Source organism: Sebastes umbrosus, chromosome 14 (assembly GCF_015220745.1).
Source record: "Sebastes umbrosus isolate fSebUmb1 chromosome 14, fSebUmb1.pri, whole genome shotgun sequence".
In the NCBI taxonomy this organism is placed as follows: Eukaryota; Metazoa; Chordata; class Actinopteri; order Perciformes; family Sebastidae; genus Sebastes; species Sebastes umbrosus.
In genome coordinates this window covers 26,161,642-26,180,505 of record NC_051282.1, presented here as the reverse complement: position 1 = coordinate 26,180,505, position 18,864 = coordinate 26,161,642, and the positions used below count along the sequence as shown (strand labels likewise).

Genomic DNA, 18,864 nt, shown 5'->3' with positions numbered 1-18,864 from the left:
TGCTGGTCTACCGCTGCATCTATCGGTTAGTTAGTTTGTGTTGTGTTACTTTCAGATCCAAACTAACACGGCATCCACACAGCAGTACATTTCTTAGCTTCTGTGCCGGTACTCCTCTCTGCTACTCGAAACAGGGAGCGTGCCGACCGCCATCTAAGATACTGTATATACTGTACATGTAGTAGCATCATCATGCAGAAACCTGTGTCAGGTCACGCGGGAAAAAAGCTTTAAGAAGGGCTGATATAAAAACCATAGAAGCCCTTTAATTATGCACCTTAAATTCATGAAAACAAACTCATTTACTTTTTCCACTATGAGAATAAAATACAGGCCTCTGTGTGTCAATAAAGCTTTTCATACTTTTTAGTCAGCATTACCTTTGATGGTGTTTGAGGACCAAAAACCATCTTCTGTCCAGGTGCCGCAGCCGGCTTCTGTTTCTGGTCCGGCTGACTCTTTCCCTTCTGTTTGCTTTGTCCGCTCTGCTTCGCATTTTGCTCCATGTTGGCATTCTGGTCCAGTGGAGGTTGTTTAGTGGCGGCTGTTTCTTTCTTGTTCTTTGAGTTTTTCTTTTCAGTCTTTTGATCTTTAGGGTTAGTGGCTTTCGTCTCTTTGCCTGGACTTGACTGAGAAGTCGCACTCTTGTTGTCCTCTGAGATGGGAGTCGGAGAGTCAGCCGGTGCCATCTTCAGTGTTTGATCCTGAGTTGATTTCGGTGCATTGCTCTCTCCTTCATCGGGGTTACCTGGAGCTTCCTCAGGCTGCTTCGCAGTCTCTGCCTCCACTGTGGCAGCAGCCGCTTCACTCTGATCGACTTGTGTGTCTTCAAGTGGTGCAGCAGGAACGTTAGCCGCTAAGGAAGCGGGCTGGTTCTGAGGAGGTGAGGAGGGCCCATCTTGGAGTGAGTCTGGTGTTTCATCCATTAAATTTTCTGAGCTTTCACTGTCGGAGGAGTCTCTTCCGCTCTGCGTCCTCTTCCCCTGGTCGTCTCCCAGCGTGACTTGGGACATGTCTGATGACAAGCTGCCATCTTTCTTCTTTTTTTTCCTCTTCCTGTTTTTTTTCTATGAAGACCAGAAGGAAGAAGATCAGTTTTACTGCTGACGTGAAACAATGCCAGTCTAAATAGAGTCAACATATTCTTAGTATTATGACAGAAAAACAGTTTAGATTTCTGAACTAAACTACTTCTGAGTGCCATCACAAATGATGCGAGCACACAATAATAATTAGCATATCATTATGAGAATTGTTAACTTGAAGCATGTCTTTTTGACTTTTGTTTTCAACTGAAGTCGTAGTCCACTTGACTCTACTGAATCTCCCAGAACATGTTCAGATTCATTCAGATTAAGAGAGTACATGGGCAGAGATGCACACTGGCACCTTGAGTGGCCCCGTGCATACTGAAATACTGTAAATAATAATAAAAACATTCTAATACATCGCACGTTACTTTACTGCATTCAATGAATGTATAGGCTAACCAACCATGTGAAAATAAAACAGACAAGTGTAAACCATTTTAAAATAAGCACTTCACCGAATAGTAAAACTTTGTTGGTTTGAAAATAAAGACCAGAGTTCATTCCTCTTAGCATTTTGTCCCCAATATTATCAACTTAGGTCACTCTGTACACTTTCTGGTGTGTTTTTTGTGAAACACAGTGCTCCTGGGATGTTTAGTGTTTGTTTTCTGATGGCACTCAGAAGGCAGCCAGTTTAGCAACACATTTAACATCATAGAGTAGCGATTTGTTTTCCTAAGGGGCGCTTTGTAGCGCCGGCCTGAGGGCATTAAAGTGAATTCACTGGACAGGACGTGATCAGATTGGCTAATCATTCCTTAATAATGTTAACTAAAGGTAGAACAAACCTTGAGATAACTATTTATAGGAAGTAATAGAAAGGGATGATGGCATTCTGATTTAACTCTTCGGCCTTGTAGAATAACTTTTTGCAAACTTAAGTTAAGTTTAAAGTTACCTTAATCGCTGTAGACCGAAAGTAACTGCCCATAACAGATCATATTCTTTTTGTGTAAAGTCTTAATCTGACTCACGTGAAGAGAGAGACAATTTTAAAGCGAGGCAACACAGCTCACCTTTTTCTTTGGGTTGGGGATGGCCTCATCATTCGGCCGTTTGGGGGATCTGTTAGACTCTTGGCTGTCCACAGGTGGGTCGTTGTTTTGAGACACAGATCTCTCAACGGTACTTTCCGAGTCTGCTACCAAGGGTTTGGGCTCATCTCCTGTGTCTGGATTAAAGATCGTAAAGGGAAATTCAGGTGTTACAGCCGCACAAAGACAGAATAATTACAAATTAATAGAAAAGTCAAAATAAAAATTAGGAGAAAAAAAATAAAATAAAAAGGAATATACAACTAGTATAAGAATAGAAACTATACAAGAATGATCAAGAGCAATTAAAGACAAACTTACGAGGTAGTGACAAGTTTAAGAGTCAAGTTACAAGATATATATAAATCAAAAATCAGACTGCATCCAAACACGTGTGAAAAACACTGTGACTATTAAAATGAATGATGACTACAAAGCGCTGTATGCTCTGGGGATTATCAACAGTACTGTAGGGTATTGCCGACGGCTAATTTGCATTCCAGACGAATCCAGATCACATGTTTACTTTTGGTTTTACTACTGTATTCGTTATCAGTCACAAACAGAACACGCAAGCTTAATCATCATGTCACATGATTCAAGTTTGCATTTTTACTGCTGTTTTTGTTTTTTTACTTACTATTAAATACTATATTACTATTTTTACTTGCTTTTTATAAAGTAGGTCACATTAATGGCACCTATAATCTTACCAAGTGTGTGAACATGTCTTTATTTAATCTGCTGTCTGTAAATGTGTGGACAGATAATGCAGAGATGCTGCCATCTTGAGGTAAGAGAATAACAATAATAACACTTAACTGCCACTTATTGAATTCTTTTTTTATGTCAAGCACTTTCTAATTTTGCTTTTATAAGTGCTATACAAGCGATGTAATGTAGGTTAATGTCATGACAATATACAGAATAAAAGGTTTTCAACAGTAGAATCCACTTTTCATCATTCTTACTTACTTTACATGTTGCATTTATCATTTAGGAAGAAAATTATGTTTCATGTATAAACCAAAGATTGTGCTAATTTTAAGGCATTGATAGGATAGTCCCTCATAAAAATTATATTAACAAAATTAATTAATATAAAAAAATAAACAAATAAATACAAAATAAAATACAGCCCTCTTTGGCATACTGTTAATCAATGTTAATGTACCTCATATGTCCTACAAATATATTCTGGATGTTGTTTGGACCTTATTAATCAAATCCTGCAGGTAAATATACAGTATAATATTAAAAAAAACATTTCTAAATGAATCTACTTACCCTGTGTGTTTGTAGGTTGGACAAATAGCTTCTGGCCACACTCACTGCAGAACTTAGCTCTCTTTTCCAAAATAATATGGCTACAACCTGGGCACTTCATCTTCAGACTTCAGTGATCTCTGCAAAGAAAGAAAGAAAGAAGTTGAACTGCCTTGTTGAGGTCCCACCCTGTAGCAGATTCCTTTCACTTTCTATTCTGCTACATGAGGCCTCATGATGAGTCAGTGGGTTTCACAGCTGTGCAAAAAAACAACCGCCTGCAATAATGTTGTTCTTTTTACTGACATGGACTTTGAGCAGTCTTTCCCAACACACTGACCTGTAAACATTTCGTTAAGAGATGGGAATGGGAAATAACTGTGCAGCTGTGACAGTCGAACCTCTGCAGGGCACGCCCACCTTCAGTCCTGCTAACCAGCATCCAATAACAAACTCACTTCAGCCAAAGATGGCAAAAACAGAGAGGTCTCACTGCATACTAGAATACACCAAGTTCCTCAAAAATATCACACTATCCTGAGGCTCTACATAACACTGATTAAAACTAGTTAAAAGAAGAAAAAATCTAAGTAGAAAAAATAAACTTGCCTATCAATAAAATATTTACTTATTTTATATGAAAAAGTAATTTTCATGTCAGTAAATCATTACTGTGGTAATATATTGATATGCAGGAAAAATGCAAAGAAAATTGCAGGAGATAGACTTGTACTTAATTATACAAAATCACTGTGTATTTGTGCTCCAAACTAAATCTTATAACACTTAAAAAAAAACATTATTAAAGAAGGATAATGTATTATTAGTGGTAATATTAGTGTGCAGGGGTATTTACATATTAAGGTTGGACCACGTTTTTCAAGCACCGAGTGAGACCTCTTTTTAAAGAAAAGATCTTTGGCTCCACAGTTCAGCCAATCACATGTTAGTATCTTAAACTCTCTTCCTGTGTCGTCACATGCTACATTACCCATCATGCTCTAACGTCTTCGACAACAGCAAAACTGAGAATACTAACTACACAAACACACAGTAGTACTACCATTACTATCACAGTATTACTAAAACATGTATTAACAGCTCACTAAATAAGTACTAACTACATTTAGTTAGCTAACTATCTTACTAACAGTCAAACTATTGAGCTGCGCACCAGTTAGCTAACTAGCTGGTGTGTTAGCTCACTTTCCAGACTATAAATGTGCAGGTGTAAAGCCAGGTGTCCACCAAATGACATCATATTTAAACCCATACTTACTCTAAAAGTGCACCATGACAGCTACTCCAGATTAATAAGATTAGTTCATTGCTAATTTGTCACAGTCTGTTATCTAGCTTCTGCACAGCAGTAAACAAACATAGCACCTGAGCTCACCTGAGTCGTGCTGACCTTTTGTTGGGTTTAGCAGCAGGAGGTGAAGCTCAGAAGTCATCCATGCTGCTGCTGCTGCTGCTGCTGCTGCTGGACCTACTGATGCACACTGGCTCAACACCAACAGAGTCACATCAGACTTGCTGCTGCTGCTGCTGCTGTCATTTTCATTTCCTGTATCTGCTGTAAAGTTTCGTTTTGGGAGAAATGGGCGTCAACTAACTAAATAAAGTTAACTTTCTAAGTGACTCATGTTGGTGTATTACTGGACTGTCTGGGGGGTTTTTATGCACGTGTGGAGAAGTACTAACTCATAATTGGGACTCTCATTACTGTTTTGATTATCATCTTCTTTGACATTAATCAATAATTATTTATATATATTTTTTATTAATCTTAATTTATTATTATTACTATTATTATTATTATTGATAAAATATTTTTATTTTTTATTTTTATAACATTAAGTGAAAACTTGCTTGTGTGTGTATATATAGTTTTCATGCACATGTGTGGGAAGTACTAATCCAATAATTGAGACCCTCATTATTGTTTTAATAACATCTTCTCTGACACTTATCAATAATTATGTCTATATATATATTTTTTATGTTATCTTAATTTATTATTATTATTATTATTATTATTATTATTATTATTATTATTATTAAAATATGTTTTTATTTCATTTTTTTAAATAAAATAAAAACATATTTTATTATTATTATTATTATTAACAATAATAATAATAATAATAATAATAATAATAATAATAATAAAATATGTTTTTATTTCATTTTTTTAAATAAAATAAAAACATATTTTATTATTATTATTATTATTATTATTATTAATAATAATAATAATAATATAATATATATATATATATATAAATATGCTTGCTTTACTTATACTGGTGTTTTTCTGGACTGGGGAGTTTTCATGCACATGTGTGGGAAGTATTAACTAATTAAGTAATAACTAACTCTCATTTCTGTTTTAATAACATCTTCTTTGACACTAATCAATAATAATGTATATATAATTTTTTATTTAACTTAATTTTTTATTTTATCTTAATTTATTATTATTATTATTATTATTATTAAAATATGTTTATATATATATTTTTTTTTTAAATGCAGAAGGGAAAACTTTGAGAATGGACGTGCCAGTTTTTCCTCGTTAAAATTTAGCGTAAGTTTGCAACCTAAAAATTGCAAGTTGCCTTTAAGAAATCAATGGCGTTAAATTGAATTTGTGTTATTGTCACATTAAAACAAATATGTATGTTACTTTGTGCTGTGTTGTTTTCTGTGAGAAAGGAGATCCACACTCTCCTGTTGCTGTAAATTCTCAGTAAAGGAGAACATGCTGCAGATGTTTATTGTTACATCCTGTGATGTGGGATGACCTTTCATACTGTTAAGAGCTGTGCCACTCTACAGCTCTCACATGACTCCCACTTCTCTATTGAGGAAGGTTGTGTGTTGGTCACTGTATTTTTATTTTTTTTATCTGTTTTAGGATGCTATTCTCTTAAAGTGTCAGCAGAGGGCAGAATAATGTGGAAGTTTTGTGTAAAAATGTGCCATGGAGTGCAGGGACTACTCAGGTTTTTTATTATTATTTCAACCAGACACCTGCACCCACTAAAGGAATTCACAAGTGGAAGCGGTGCTCTAAAAAACAATTAGTCACCTAAGTCATCTTGCTGAAACACCTTGAGCGTCTTCAGGTTCATTTTGTACTGCTACGTTACCATGGTTACTCGGACTGCACTCCCAGGGTCAGGAGTGTGTTACATTCAGGCTGTCAGATCCAAACTAGGTATTGAAACTTGTCTTCACAATGCAAAAAAAAATGGAGAGTCCTGTGGTCCTATTGCAAAAAAAATATTTTATAAAACATGTACTGACAAAAACCTGCATGCTCGAGTAAAGTTAAAAATAAAACTGCAGAAGAGGATTCTATTGAAATAAGAGTAAGAGAAGCTGTTTGGAGGGTGTTAACTGTTTAAACATATCTAAAGGGTTTCATCAAAGAGAAGAAAAAAAAAGCACAAGGTAAGATTTATATCTTTAATGCATGTTATTGTACTTCCCTACTTAAGTTGCTTTCTGGCGCTCTGTGTTTTACAAATTATAGATGCTCTTGTTTTGTGGTTTTGACAGTTAATTTTCAATCTGTGTCTTTAGTTCCTGAGGTTATAAGGAGTAGCTTACTAAAATATATTATATACAGGAATTGCAACAGGTTTAACAGGCCGTCAACAGATGGAAATATGTGAAATATATTAAATACAGACATTTGTGTGAGATGTACATATAATAAACAAATGAGATAAAAACTTAAATATTGTACAGCGAAACAGTAAAAAGACATTTTTCAGGTGAAAACTGAACTAAAAGTGAATGTGAAACAAGGTAATGCATGAGTCATTGACCCCTTTGAGACCCGCGGGAATATTTCTTTTTTTAAACTTGACCTCACTGTATAAAACGACCTCTGGTAACCTCTAGGATAATCACAGCCTCATGAAACTTCACAGCCACAAACTAGAGACCTAGGGCATTTAGAGGATGGAAGGCTTTCCTATGTAGACTGATAATAAGGGGGTTTCTGAGCAGTTTCCAGAACAGAAATGCTTGCTATCTAATTGCCAAAAAATGCAATTCTTGCAGAAATCTCAAAATGTCAAAAGATTTTGATCCCAAATCACAGCATGGCTTTTTCTATGGTGTTCCTCAAGGTTTTGATGTCTTAACGTGGTATTTTGGAGGGATTATTGATCATTTTGATCAATTCTCGAGTGGTAATAAATGTTTAAATTTAGCACCAAATCTGTGTAACAAATGGTATCAATCCAAAAATTGCAAACACTATCATATACTTCTATCATTATGTTCAGAGCCTGATTTATGACTGGAACAACTAGTCTGACTGAGCTGCATCTCAAATTATAATCTTCAGGTTCTCAGCTTTCAGATTATGTACACCACTTCTACGTGACATCTACTGTTGACCTGCTATCTCCCCCTAAAGACCCGCCTAAAAAAAGACAAAAATGGGTCTAAGTGGGTCTCTTAAGGTTAAACAGGTTATTTGCCTTCAGTGTTGATCTTAATCTTCAACTGCAAACCTTCACTGAACATCCAGTTGACTCTTGTGACGGTGACCTTCCTTCAGTTTGATCAACAAGACTTAGTGTTGATAGGAGAAAATGTGTTTTTGTAAAAGTTTGTGATATTTTGGCACATTTTGTTTCCTGTTCCTGCGAAACAGCATGTGCTCGTTGTCAAATTCAAGTTTCAATATGTGAAGGGTTCAGCAGTCGGTCCCTGAAAATGAAAGACGGAAAAAAATGCTGTAAATCACACCTTAGTCATCAGTGTGGGAGTCCATCTGCTGCTCCCTGCAGATGATCCAGTTGATGACATGTGCCTCTAATGCAACATAAATTATGATTTGAAACATCTGTAACAGTAAATAAATATCTCACCTTTGACTTCCTCTCTGGGTAAAAGTCAACAGTTGCAGATGTGTTTTAGTGCTGCTGCTCTCTATAGCTTTTGTCACAAACAGGCCGGTTGACGTAGTCTGTGTTCTGAATAACAAATGACTAATTAGTGTAGAACAATATCCTGCTCTAACATTCACAGAAGTCCCTTTATGTTTCTACTGTAAACTATTGCGTGACCTTCTACCTACGTAACAAAAACAACCTCAGGATGTGGGTTCAACTTGCCTCTAATAACCTGCTTAACCTGTTTGCAGACAACCTCAGAGCTTAACCTGTAACGCACTGCTCTAGTTCACGTACAAAATGAGAACACATTAGAACCATAATAACTTTGAAATAGTCTATAATCACCTGTATGTCCTCCTCACATTCAGTCTCTGGTGCTCTGGTCCTTCTTTCTTGAGTCTGAAACACATAAACAGACTTTTGAGCATCATCACACGATCGTTGTATGTGAGATGTAATAGTGATATAGTGATGAAATACAGCTTACCTTCTGATGGCGATCCTGTAGCACAGGTTTACAGTTGGGAACATGATTTTAGACAACTCTTGAGATGCTCAGGAATTAACGACTACCAAAAGTAAATTCATTTCCACAGTGCCAAAAGCACAAATTAGGAGTTTATGTGATTTGTAAAACACGCAGCACCAGAAAGTGTGTGCACATCCATGCCCCAGAGGGAAGAAATACAATAACATGCATTAAAACACACAATTATGTTTTTTTAAGGTTTGATCATTTGACATTAATTTTGGTTGCCAGCAGACTTCATCCTTCTGTGAGAAGAGGAGAACAATTAAATGCCACACTCAACTTATGAATAAATACCCGCACAGCCAACAAAATGATTGCAACAGTAGAGAAATGATTCACGAACCAGTTCCCTGAACAGCATCTTTAATTTCCCATTAGATTACTTTCTGATGCCAAGCCACACAGAGAGCGCAGGCTGATGGCTGACTTCATTTTAAATGTTCCAAAAGCCAATTTCTTAACATCTCTTAAAGCTTTTCGTTAATTTGTACCTTCATGGAGACGCCAAATATGCACAAAATATGCAAAAAAAAACAAAAACTCTGTTTTGGTTGATGACTCTTTATGATATCTTTTCTTTTGAGTTATTGAGGAAGATGTGTTCAAATGTGTTGCTTTTGATATTTTCATGTTTTCTTGTTTGGATTATAATATGTATCTTTACTGCAATGCATTTGTACATTTTACAGATCTGTTAAAATCAACCAAAAAATACCCTCAAAACACTGTGTCACACTTATTACTGCAAACCGCGGTGTGTGTTGTCAAATCAGGGCGGCTCAATATATGAAGGGTTCAACAGTTGGTTCCTGAAAAAAAAAGAACAAAAATGTTTAGCTGTTTTATGCAAATAATCTTTCATTAAATCTGTAAGTATTTCCGGAGTTGTACCTGCACGCACTGTGATGTAAGTCACATCTTCATCATCACTGTGGGAGTCCATCTGCTGCTCCCTACAGGCGAGACAGTCCATCAGTACATTTAAAGTGCCTCCAAATGCAAGAAATGATGAAATGAAGTGAAAAAACATCTCACATGTTTGACTTTTTGTTGTTATTGTTGAAGTATACAGATGTGTAGACGACCTCTTCTCCTCCTCCCTCAGGCTGATTCCCCTCTTGTGATTGGTTATTGTCACAGGCGAGCCAGTTGACGTAGTCTGTATTCTGCATACAAGCATAAAGAAATACAGTTCAGTTTGTGTAGAACAATGTCCTCCTCTCACATAAAAATCTGCCTTTATGTTTCTATTATGAGCTCCTGTTTCACCCACACAACAACAACAACAACAACAACAACAACAACAACAACAACAACCTCTGCGTTCTTGCATCTGACGCCCATCATGGGATCTGTCAGCTAGACTTACAGTAGGATGTGGGTTTGACTTGTCTTTCACCTGCTTCAGTTGCAGATAATCTGTGAAACCAACAGCTCTAATTGTAATATAGACTAGAGTGTACTGTCTAGGATGTAGGACACGAAAGGTCACCTGTATGTCCTCCTCACTGTCGCTGTTTGATGTCCACGTTCTTTTTTTGTGGAGTCTGAAACAGATAAACAGAATCACAACATAAGACATAACATTATATACAACAGCAGACGCCTGAGCAATGAATAACACGTTGCAAGGATCTTATTTGTGGTCATAAATTCTGACACATCAGGCCATGTTTAACGAAAGCCAGAAGATGCTTTTGATCCACGGCGTCTTTTGCTGTCGAGACTTCAGTTAATCTGAGGGTCAATTACTTACTTCATTTAATATCAACGTCTGTATTTGTATGCATATGTTTATATTTATGACATTGATGGCTTCACCCATCTGTTAAAGTGATGGGCTTTTTTTCAGTCAGCCATAGGTGATGTTTATGTTAATGTTACTCACAGCTTTATTCAGACATATAGTAACAAGAACATTTACGGTATGAGCTGCATGCTTGCTTATTTGGCAAGATGGAGTGAGGAGCAGAGAGCGAGTACTTCTACTCTACTACATTTCAGAGGGCAATATTGTAGCCTCCACTACATGTATTTCACAGACACTGTTGGGCTACTAATTGCTTTGCAGATTAAAGGCTCTGCACACCCACACAGCTGTTTTCAATGACTCTGGCTGATTGGACCTCTAGGCAGGTGTACATTAGGTGGAGCAATGCTGCACTAATTAGGCAACATAAGTGAAAACACCTGCGTGGTTGGACTACAGTACAGGTGTGCAGGGCCTTTAACATTTTACATACTGTACAGTATATGACACCTTTATGAATATGATGCATCACCACTGATTAAACTACCAAACAATATAATAAGTAATTAGCTCCATCTCAACCAGCTACAACATTTAAAAGTTGCTTACTTAAAGGTCCCATATCAGGCTCATTTTCAGGTTCACACTTGTAATTTTGTTTCTACTAGAACATGTTTACATGCATTAATGTAAAAAAAAAACTTTATTTTTCCTCGTACTGTCTAATATAATGTGCCTGTATTTACCCTCTTGCTGAAACGCTCCGTTTTAGCTCATCTCAACAGAATTATGTTGCTAGGCAACAGCTTGGGTCCATGTTTACTTCCTGTCAGCTGATTTCATTCACATACACTGCAACAGGAAATAAACTGTAACACATTTAGTATGTTTACGTTTAAAACTGTGAAATGGTCTAAATATTGTATATTTGTGACATCACAAAATTACAAAATTCCTGACAGCTTGTTTCAGTTTCTAAATATGGGCTGTGTGTATTTCTCCATGGATTGAGCGTTTCGATTTCACAGTATTTATATAGCACTTAAACCTGCTTTATAATAAAAAAGACAAAAATTTCCCTTTTTACAATATGGGACCTTTAAATCTATCTGAAGTTAAAATCAATATTGTGTAATAGTCTAATACCCTGACAGGGTCCATTCTGCATAATGTGTATTTTTTACTTTTGATACTTAAAATAATATTTTTCTGATAATACTTAAATAGTTTTACTTTGGTACAACTTGAATGCAGGACTTTTACTTGTAAATAAGTATTTAATATTACTACTTGAAGCATCTACTTCCGCCACCGGAGGGGTACATATCTGAAACAGGCTTTAAATACAGCTTACCTTCTGACACCGATAACCGTGATCACAATCAGAAGCACAGCAACAGCAACAGCAGCAATGATGAGTACATCTCTGGTGAATGTTGCCCAATATGCTGTAAAATAAAGGTAGAGTGTTAGAGCTGTTTTAATACCCAACATAATTAACAGAAGTGATTAATTCAATTAACCCCAAAGTTCTGTTTGGGGTCCATTTTCTTAGTCTGTGAATGACATTTTGACATAAATAAATAAATATCTGTTCATGCATATCCTGACACATGGCTGATGTGCAGTTATTATCATTATTTTTCAATATCAACAATATTACTTACATTTAATCGTTAAAGTCACAACAGAGGAGTTTTGGCTTCCATGTTTGTTGGTGGCGCTGCATAAATACTGGCCACCATCACCAGGGAAGAACACAGGCTGGTGTCCAACATCCATAATATCATCATCATCATGTATTTTGAACCAAGTATAGTTCTCCACTGGGGGGTTTGCATGGCTGCTGCAGATCAGGGTGACGTTGCTGTTGGTTTCTACCTCTGTCGATGGTCTGACAGACACTGATGTGTTCTTGGGGCCATCTGAAAGAAAACTGTTAACTGTCAGAGAAATCATGTGGCAAACTCTCAAACTGGTACATGCTAAGCAAAAGAAATCTGTAAAATAACAGAAAAAGTATTGGCAGCTCAACTCAGACTTTGTTTAATTAAAAAACAGAAATTTTGTATTAATTAACAATGTGCCCACAGTTAAAAAAAATATATATATTTTCTATAATTTAATAGTGTATCTATAATAAAAAAAACAGATTATTTTTTATAATTTAATGATGTATCTATAGTAAAGAAAATGAACATTTTTTATTATTTAATTGGTTATCTATCATTAAAAAAACTGAATATTTCTATTATTTAATGGTGTATTTATTGTAAAAAACAACAACTATATATATATATATATATATATATATTCTATTATTTAATGGTGTACCAACAGTAAAAAACAAGAAAGACATTTTCTATTATTTAATCCATATCGAGAAAATACAGGACACTTTCTGTTATTTAATAGTACACCTACAGTATAAAAACTGCAAATGTTAAATAAATAGGTAAAATAACTGAACTAAATGTACTGGCAGCTCATTACCCGGACTTTGTCCTGTAATTATAAAACATTAAAATGTCTGTTTTTGTGGTTTACCTACAGTAAAAACAAAAAGAGAAAAAGACAATTTTTGTCTATATCTAACTTTTCTGTTAGTTAACGGAGTATCTACAGTGATAATTACTCTTGTTTAAAAAATTCAAACAAATATTCTGTGATAAAAACTGTTTTTATTAACTTATAGATCTTTAACAATTCTGTAAAAGTACTGAATTAAAATACAAAGGACACAAACATATTTCCCAAAAGGGAAAAGATTCCTAGTTCCAAGTTTGCCAACTATTACTATAACTATAACAACAATCAATTCTCATTATCTAAAGTGTTGATCTTCCAATACTCACATTCGACATCAATATTTATGACTCCTGAAGTTGTTCCTGTGTGTGTTTTCAGAGAACAAGTGTAGTTTCCAGAGTTTGTGGAGGACACGTTGCTTAAATAAAGTGCAGGTCCTTCATTTATAGGTTCTCCATTCTTAAACCAGGTGAAAGCAGATGAAAGATCACCGCCATCACAGCCTCTAGAGCAGGTTAGATTCACAGAGTCGCCTTCCTTCGTTGCTCTGTTTCCATTTGGGTTTGTCACGGAAACGTTCGAATCTAAAAGAGCGGAGAAGTACTGTTTCACTTTCAAATTTTACAAATTGAAGTTTCACAACTATATTATGAAAAAGAAAACTTACCAGCAACCTTTAATATTGGGCCATTTCTACCAGTCCATTTGCCCTCTTTGGAGTTAGTTGTAAACCTGAAGGCATATTTTCCTGCATCTTTACGCTCCACTTGGTGTATTTTTAAAGAACAATTGTGTTGTCTGTCACCGATATACTGAAATCTTGGGTTTAAGTTCCTCTCAGAAATTAAACAGCTCTTGAGATGATGATGACACTTTACATGAGCCCACATGCATTTCTCCACTATGTGGTCGTCAGGATAGTAAAATGAACAAGGAATGACAACAGACGAGCCGTTCACTGCACAGATACGTTGCTGGTGATAAACCACTTTCCATGTATTGCAGAGAACACCTGAAAGAGACGGATTAATTCAAAATTTGTATTGTTTTAAAAAAACATATAATGAGATGTAAATGTTGTACTTACCAGCCAGAAACAGAGACATCAGTGTCCATGTCAAGTTTCTATTTTGCATGTTTCCAGTTAAAAATCAAGTCATCAAAGTTGAAATCAATTCTAAAATGTTTGTAAAAAAGCTCCTTCTTGATGGACTCAAAATACAAAGTGAACGAGTATTTCCTTTTCTTCATCTGCTTCGTCTTGATCGATGTACTGTAAACCCAACTTCCTGTAATGGAAAAAGTAAGGCCTTGGTCGCCTAACAAAGTTCCGGCTTGTGAAAGCAGGTCACATGTATCAAAGATTTTTTACTGTTTGAAAGAGTCGAACCAGTCCCTAAATGGAGAAAACACGCGTCCTGTGCAAGTTTTATGTAGCTTTGTTGTGGTGAAAGCACATATCAGAGTTGTCACACTGACACAACATCCAGTTACAGTTATTGGTGAATAGCTGTTTCAGCATTTTGTATGTTTTATTTTTTTTTATTTTCCATTTTGTACTTTTGGTGGAAGAGATCAGTCAAGTCTCAAATCTCTTATGGTTGTAATGATCGTTGTATCATCTGCTGCATCTGCTTAGATCACGGCATCATCACTCCTTTATCTATTAGCACGCCACCATTGATTAGTTTGGTATATGATCACTTTAAACAGGCTGTTGCAATGCAATACGAATACAAAATAAACAATGAAAACTTTCTTTTAAAGTAAAGTAACCATAACCTTTTTCAATAACCGAATTGTATAACGACAGTTTATAATCTACTGTAATTTAACACATCCCTCTAGCCTCTCAAACCCTCACAAGTCATTTTTTGCAAGTCCAAGTCCAAGTTTCAGGTCACAGTGTCCCCATCTCTGGTAGGTGGTGAAGAAATGACCCTATCCAGTGTAACTAGTTGTTGTTTAAACTATAAGACAATGTAAAATATTGTGAATGTGGAATTAGCTTTGGGCTGACTGAAAAAGTTCAGAAACAGTGATGTACACAAGAAACGCTGATGCAATTTCCTCTCAATAGCGCCGCAACATGCAGGTACTCTCATGCTATTTGTTTTTCTGTTACATTGTCTGTATGAGTCACCTCTGTGCACGTGCTGGGAGCACTTTCACATGAGTAATTCAGAGAGGACTTAGTCAGCTTTTGTGCTTTTTCCGTTTTCCTGTAGTGTGTCATGTAAAAGGTCTGCAAAGTTACAAAGTTCACGCCAAAGGAAGTTACTCTCCCACACAGAAACGCTGCTCCTGAACTGCCTGAAACGCCTCGCTTGAAGTCCCGCCTTTGCTTCTGTAACATGGTGATGTCCCCAAGTAATACATTTGCATAATACCTGCTTTGCGGCTACTTTGGCATTAGATTGGAGCTGGAGCGGACACCAAAGAGTTTGGTACGGTTGACCAATCACAACAGAGTGGGCCAGTTGACCAATCAGAGCAGACTGGGCTTTCGGCACAGGGGTCACGAGCTCAAACAGAGCGTTTCAGACAGAGGGTGAAAAGAGGTGCTGCAGCACAGCCGGTATGAGAAAAGTAAGGTGTTTTTTGAACATTAAAGCATGTAAACATGTTCTAGTATAAATCCAAAGTACTAGTATGCACCTGAAAATTAACATAATAGGTCCTCTTTAACGGTGACAATATTTATTCTATAAATCTCTGTGAATTGAATAAAAGTCTCAGGAGTTGTTAGTTGTTGAAAAGGCACAAGGTAATTACAGTACAAAATAGGTAGCACATTCAACTCAACACAATAAATAAATAAATTATTAAAATATAAAACGCCCTCAGTGTAGTCAATAAATAAACTAAACTACCCTCTGCATAGGAACGATACCCCCAGAATACAAATATACAGTATATATGCTCCATTACCATGTTAAAAGAACTTGTAACTCTCAAAAATATTTAAACAAATAAATAATTAATATATTTCAGACAATTACACAGTGGAAGGCAGCATATTGCACAGTTATATTTACCTGCCTTATTTAATTTCAGGACAACATGGAGACTTATCAGACCTTCATTGGATTAGTTCACAATTAAAAATAAGATTTTATGAGAGAATTTTATGCTTTTTAAGGTCAACATTTATCTCAAACGTTGAGGATGAGCAGATATTTCAGAGAGGAGGAGTGGATTTCTCTGAGGTGTGTGTGTGTGTGTGTGTGTGTGACTCTCACCCCCTCCAGAGAGAGGATGATGACAGCGTCCCTCTATAAAGACTGGAGCAGTGAGCAGTGATAAAGAGGAGGACCATCCATCCAGTCAGAGGTTCCTCAGTGCTCAACATGGAGATCTCTGCTAAACTCCTGCTCCCCATCGTGCTCGTCTCCTTGCTGGTGTCCTGCAGTCCGACGGACGCCTGGTACAAGCAGGTGGCCGGTCCGAGCTACTACTCGGTGGGCAGAGCGTCCGGCTTGCTGTCCGGTATCCGGAGGTCACCGTACGTCCGGAGAGCCGAGGTGGACCCGACAGACAGCGAAGAGGCTGCGACCAACAACGTGTTTCCTGAATTCACCTCGCAGAACTTCATCCTGAAGACGATGGTGAGTCGTTTTAATCAACGCGTAATGGGTTGGCTGGCATCTCCATTACGCATTACGCATGGTGCAAGAGAGAAATCAGTTTAATTGTTTAACCTGAATATTGAATTTCCCTTAAAATTACAAAACATCAGCTATCTTGGAAATAACAGACTGGAAACAAGAGAATACTTTAAGAATATTTCAGATTTTACGCAATTATTGTCTAATATTGTACTTTATTGTGAGTTTAGAATGTAGAATAGTATTAAGGTATAAGAGTCATTCTATAATTAGGGTTACATTTCATTTAATGTCAAGCAAAAAGAGAAGTTTTCTTTTTTGATAAATAATTTAGTTGTTACCATAATATACCCCCTAAATGTGCTAAATTCATAAATTGCCAAGCTTAAGCTCTAATGACTTTTTAAATATTTAATGAAAATAAACATTTGATTCATTATTTTGTCAACTGTGTTACAGACAAATGTGTCATATAAAACATGAACACATTTGATAACACATTTGTTTGAAAGTTGTTGTGTATTCACCAGAGGTTTTAAGGTCGTCTATGTAGCTGATTTGAAAAGATGAATTTTGAGCTTCATAATGGACATTTTGTGGGATGCTATCAGGAAGGATGAATATTTTTTTTCAACATAAATCCACATTACACTGAATTTAGAGTTATTCACCATCCTTATGTAAGACTTCCCTCTCTAAAGATATCCCCCATCTTTTTTGTTACAGTTTAGCCAACATTTAAAAAGATTTATGATTTTGATTACACAAATTTAAAACATTACATTAAAACTTTGACAGAATGTTTATGGAAGCTCAAACATAGCAAACGTGAACATTTTTAATCCATAGTTCTTAACAGAAAAAGATTATAAATTCAGATCCTCTGGAGTCGTGATCACTTCAGTCAGGAGGAGCTGTCCAGTCAGCACCACTGAAACTATGCATCACTGTATACATTGTAAAGAAAGCCAGATTTATATGAAGATAAAGATGTATTCTGATCATTTACTGAAGTAGCCACAACAATATACATATTGTATTCAAAATTAGTAGGAAAAAGTGCTCATTACGCAGCAGAACGACCCCTGTCAGATTCAATTATTATGCATTATATTCATAAGTGAGTCATAAGTGAAGCCTGTTAATGTAGCTGGTGGAGGTCGAGCTCATTTTAACTACTTTTTAAGACGAGACACTAGTAAAAACATTGTTCTGGTCAATTTTGAGGCTATTTTGCTTCCATAACATGTCTTCTTTCAGACTAATGGACAGAAAACATCAAAAATACACATTTAGGTTTTTATTTTACTACTTTGTCTATTTGCATCTGTAGATTTCTTTTACCCAGACCAGCTGGGGTGTCTTTCTTTACATACTTTTGGGCAATTTAATCTGTAATAATGCATCCCATTTTATAAACTAACTTCATGTTTTGTATATTTAAAATCGTAATCTGCAAAATTACTAGTTAGTACAACTGTCACAAATATACAATACAAAGTGCAGTACTTCCCTCTGAAATGTGGAGTATAAAGTAGCAAGTGTACTTAGTTGTCATTGTGCTGTTATGACATGACCACAGATAAACTATTGAGATGAGGTCCATATAAACTCTCTGCAGGAATATCAAACATGAACTTAAAGGTTAAATTGTTCTACTGTAACTACAACATTTGTCTGTTTCTCTCCAAACAGCCAGTTTGCATCAAAGACATTACACCAAACCTGCAGAGCTGCGAACTCTTCCAGGAAATCCAAGGTTCATTTAAGTGCAAAGCGGACGTCTTCCTCACTCTGGACTCTGCAGACTGTGCAGGAGACTGAGAGCAGTGAAGCCAACAACTGGGCTGGATGATGATGATGATGACGAAGATGAAGATGCCTACTTCTTGAAGGCGTGACATTTAAAAAAAAAAAACTGTACATTTCTCTAAGTTTAACACTAATGCTGCACTAAATGGAAGATATGCTACTTTTCATTTACCATTTCACCAATGTATTTATTGATTTTATGATAAACCCGTCATACAACTTTGAGCTGTAAATGTATCAATGTACATATTTGATCTGAGTTTTCATTAATAAATGAATCATATTGCAACCTCTTGTTGAAATTACTGAATGCTAAACAC

At 36.1% G+C, this 18,864-nt stretch overlaps 3 protein-coding genes across 9 annotated transcripts in view; 1 reads left to right on the top strand and 2 right to left on the bottom strand.

Moving 5' to 3' along the window:
- Nucleotides 1-4,984, bottom strand: part of rnf213a (ring finger protein 213a) — a 37,692-nt gene extending 32,708 nt beyond the window's left edge. For 2 of the 7 annotated variants that reach the window (XM_037793542.1, XM_037793547.1), the window contains exons 1-4: nt 4,788-4,978; nt 3,413-3,531; nt 2,108-2,262; nt 381-1,067 (exon numbers count right to left, since the gene is read on the bottom strand). In XM_037793542.1, the coding sequence (XP_037649470.1) occupies nt 381-1,067; nt 2,108-2,262; nt 3,413-3,512 (942 nt within the window). In that variant the 5' untranslated portion in view covers nt 3,513-3,531; nt 4,788-4,978. Of the gene's footprint in view, nt 1-380; nt 1,068-2,107; nt 2,263-3,412; nt 3,532-3,731; nt 3,840-4,670 lie in introns of those variants that run through there. The other 5 variants (XM_037793548.1, XM_037793545.1, XM_037793543.1 and 2 more) reach the window with 5 other exon arrangements.
- A 2,590-nt stretch (nt 4,985-7,574) lies between these two features.
- Nucleotides 7,575-14,725, bottom strand: LOC119502522 (B-cell receptor CD22-like). Its single transcript, XM_037793575.1, has 11 exons — nt 14,212-14,725; nt 13,792-14,136; nt 13,451-13,708; nt 12,263-12,520; nt 11,950-12,043; nt 10,338-10,392; nt 9,881-10,011; nt 9,737-9,798; nt 8,659-9,654; nt 8,287-8,391; nt 7,575-8,125 (listed from the first exon to the last, which is right to left on the bottom strand). The coding sequence occupies exons 1-9, from the start codon at nt 14,258-14,260 to the stop codon at nt 9,641-9,643; spliced, it is 1,266 nt and encodes a 421-aa protein (XP_037649503.1). The 5' UTR covers nt 14,261-14,725; the 3' UTR covers nt 7,575-8,125; nt 8,287-8,391; nt 8,659-9,640.
- Nucleotides 14,726-16,414: 1,689 nt separating this feature from the next.
- Nucleotides 16,415-18,833, top strand: LOC119502531 (neuropeptide B-like). The gene is made up of 2 exons (XM_037793587.1): nt 16,415-16,732; nt 18,428-18,833. Exons 1-2 carry the CDS (start codon nt 16,475-16,477, stop codon nt 18,554-18,556), a joined length of 387 nt encoding a protein of 128 aa, XP_037649515.1. The 5' UTR covers nt 16,415-16,474; the 3' UTR covers nt 18,557-18,833.
- Nucleotides 18,834-18,864: the final 31 nt, after the last annotated feature.

What these genes read in the sequence shown, in the direction of transcription:
- LOC119502522 (XM_037793575.1), bottom strand. Translation starts at nt 14,260, where the DNA reads ATGCAAAATAGAAACTTGACATGGACACTGATGTCTCTGTTTCTGGCT. An exon ending in GATGTCTCTGTTTCTGGCTG is followed by an intron (nt 14,137 to 14,211) that starts GTAAGTACAACA and finishes CGTCTCTTTCAG; the next exon opens with GTGTTCTCTGCAATACATGG. An exon ending in CATAAATATTGATGTCGAAT is followed by an intron (nt 12,521 to 13,450) that starts GTGAGTATTGGA and finishes GTTTTCTTTCAG; the next exon opens with ATGGCCCCAAGAACACATCA.
- LOC119502531 (XM_037793587.1), top strand. Translation starts at nt 16,475, where the DNA reads ATGGAGATCTCTGCTAAACTCCTGCTCCCCATCGTGCTCGTCTCCTTG. An exon ending in ACTTCATCCTGAAGACGATG is followed by an intron (nt 16,733 to 18,427) that starts GTGAGTCGTTTT and finishes CTCTCCAAACAG; the next exon opens with CCAGTTTGCATCAAAGACAT.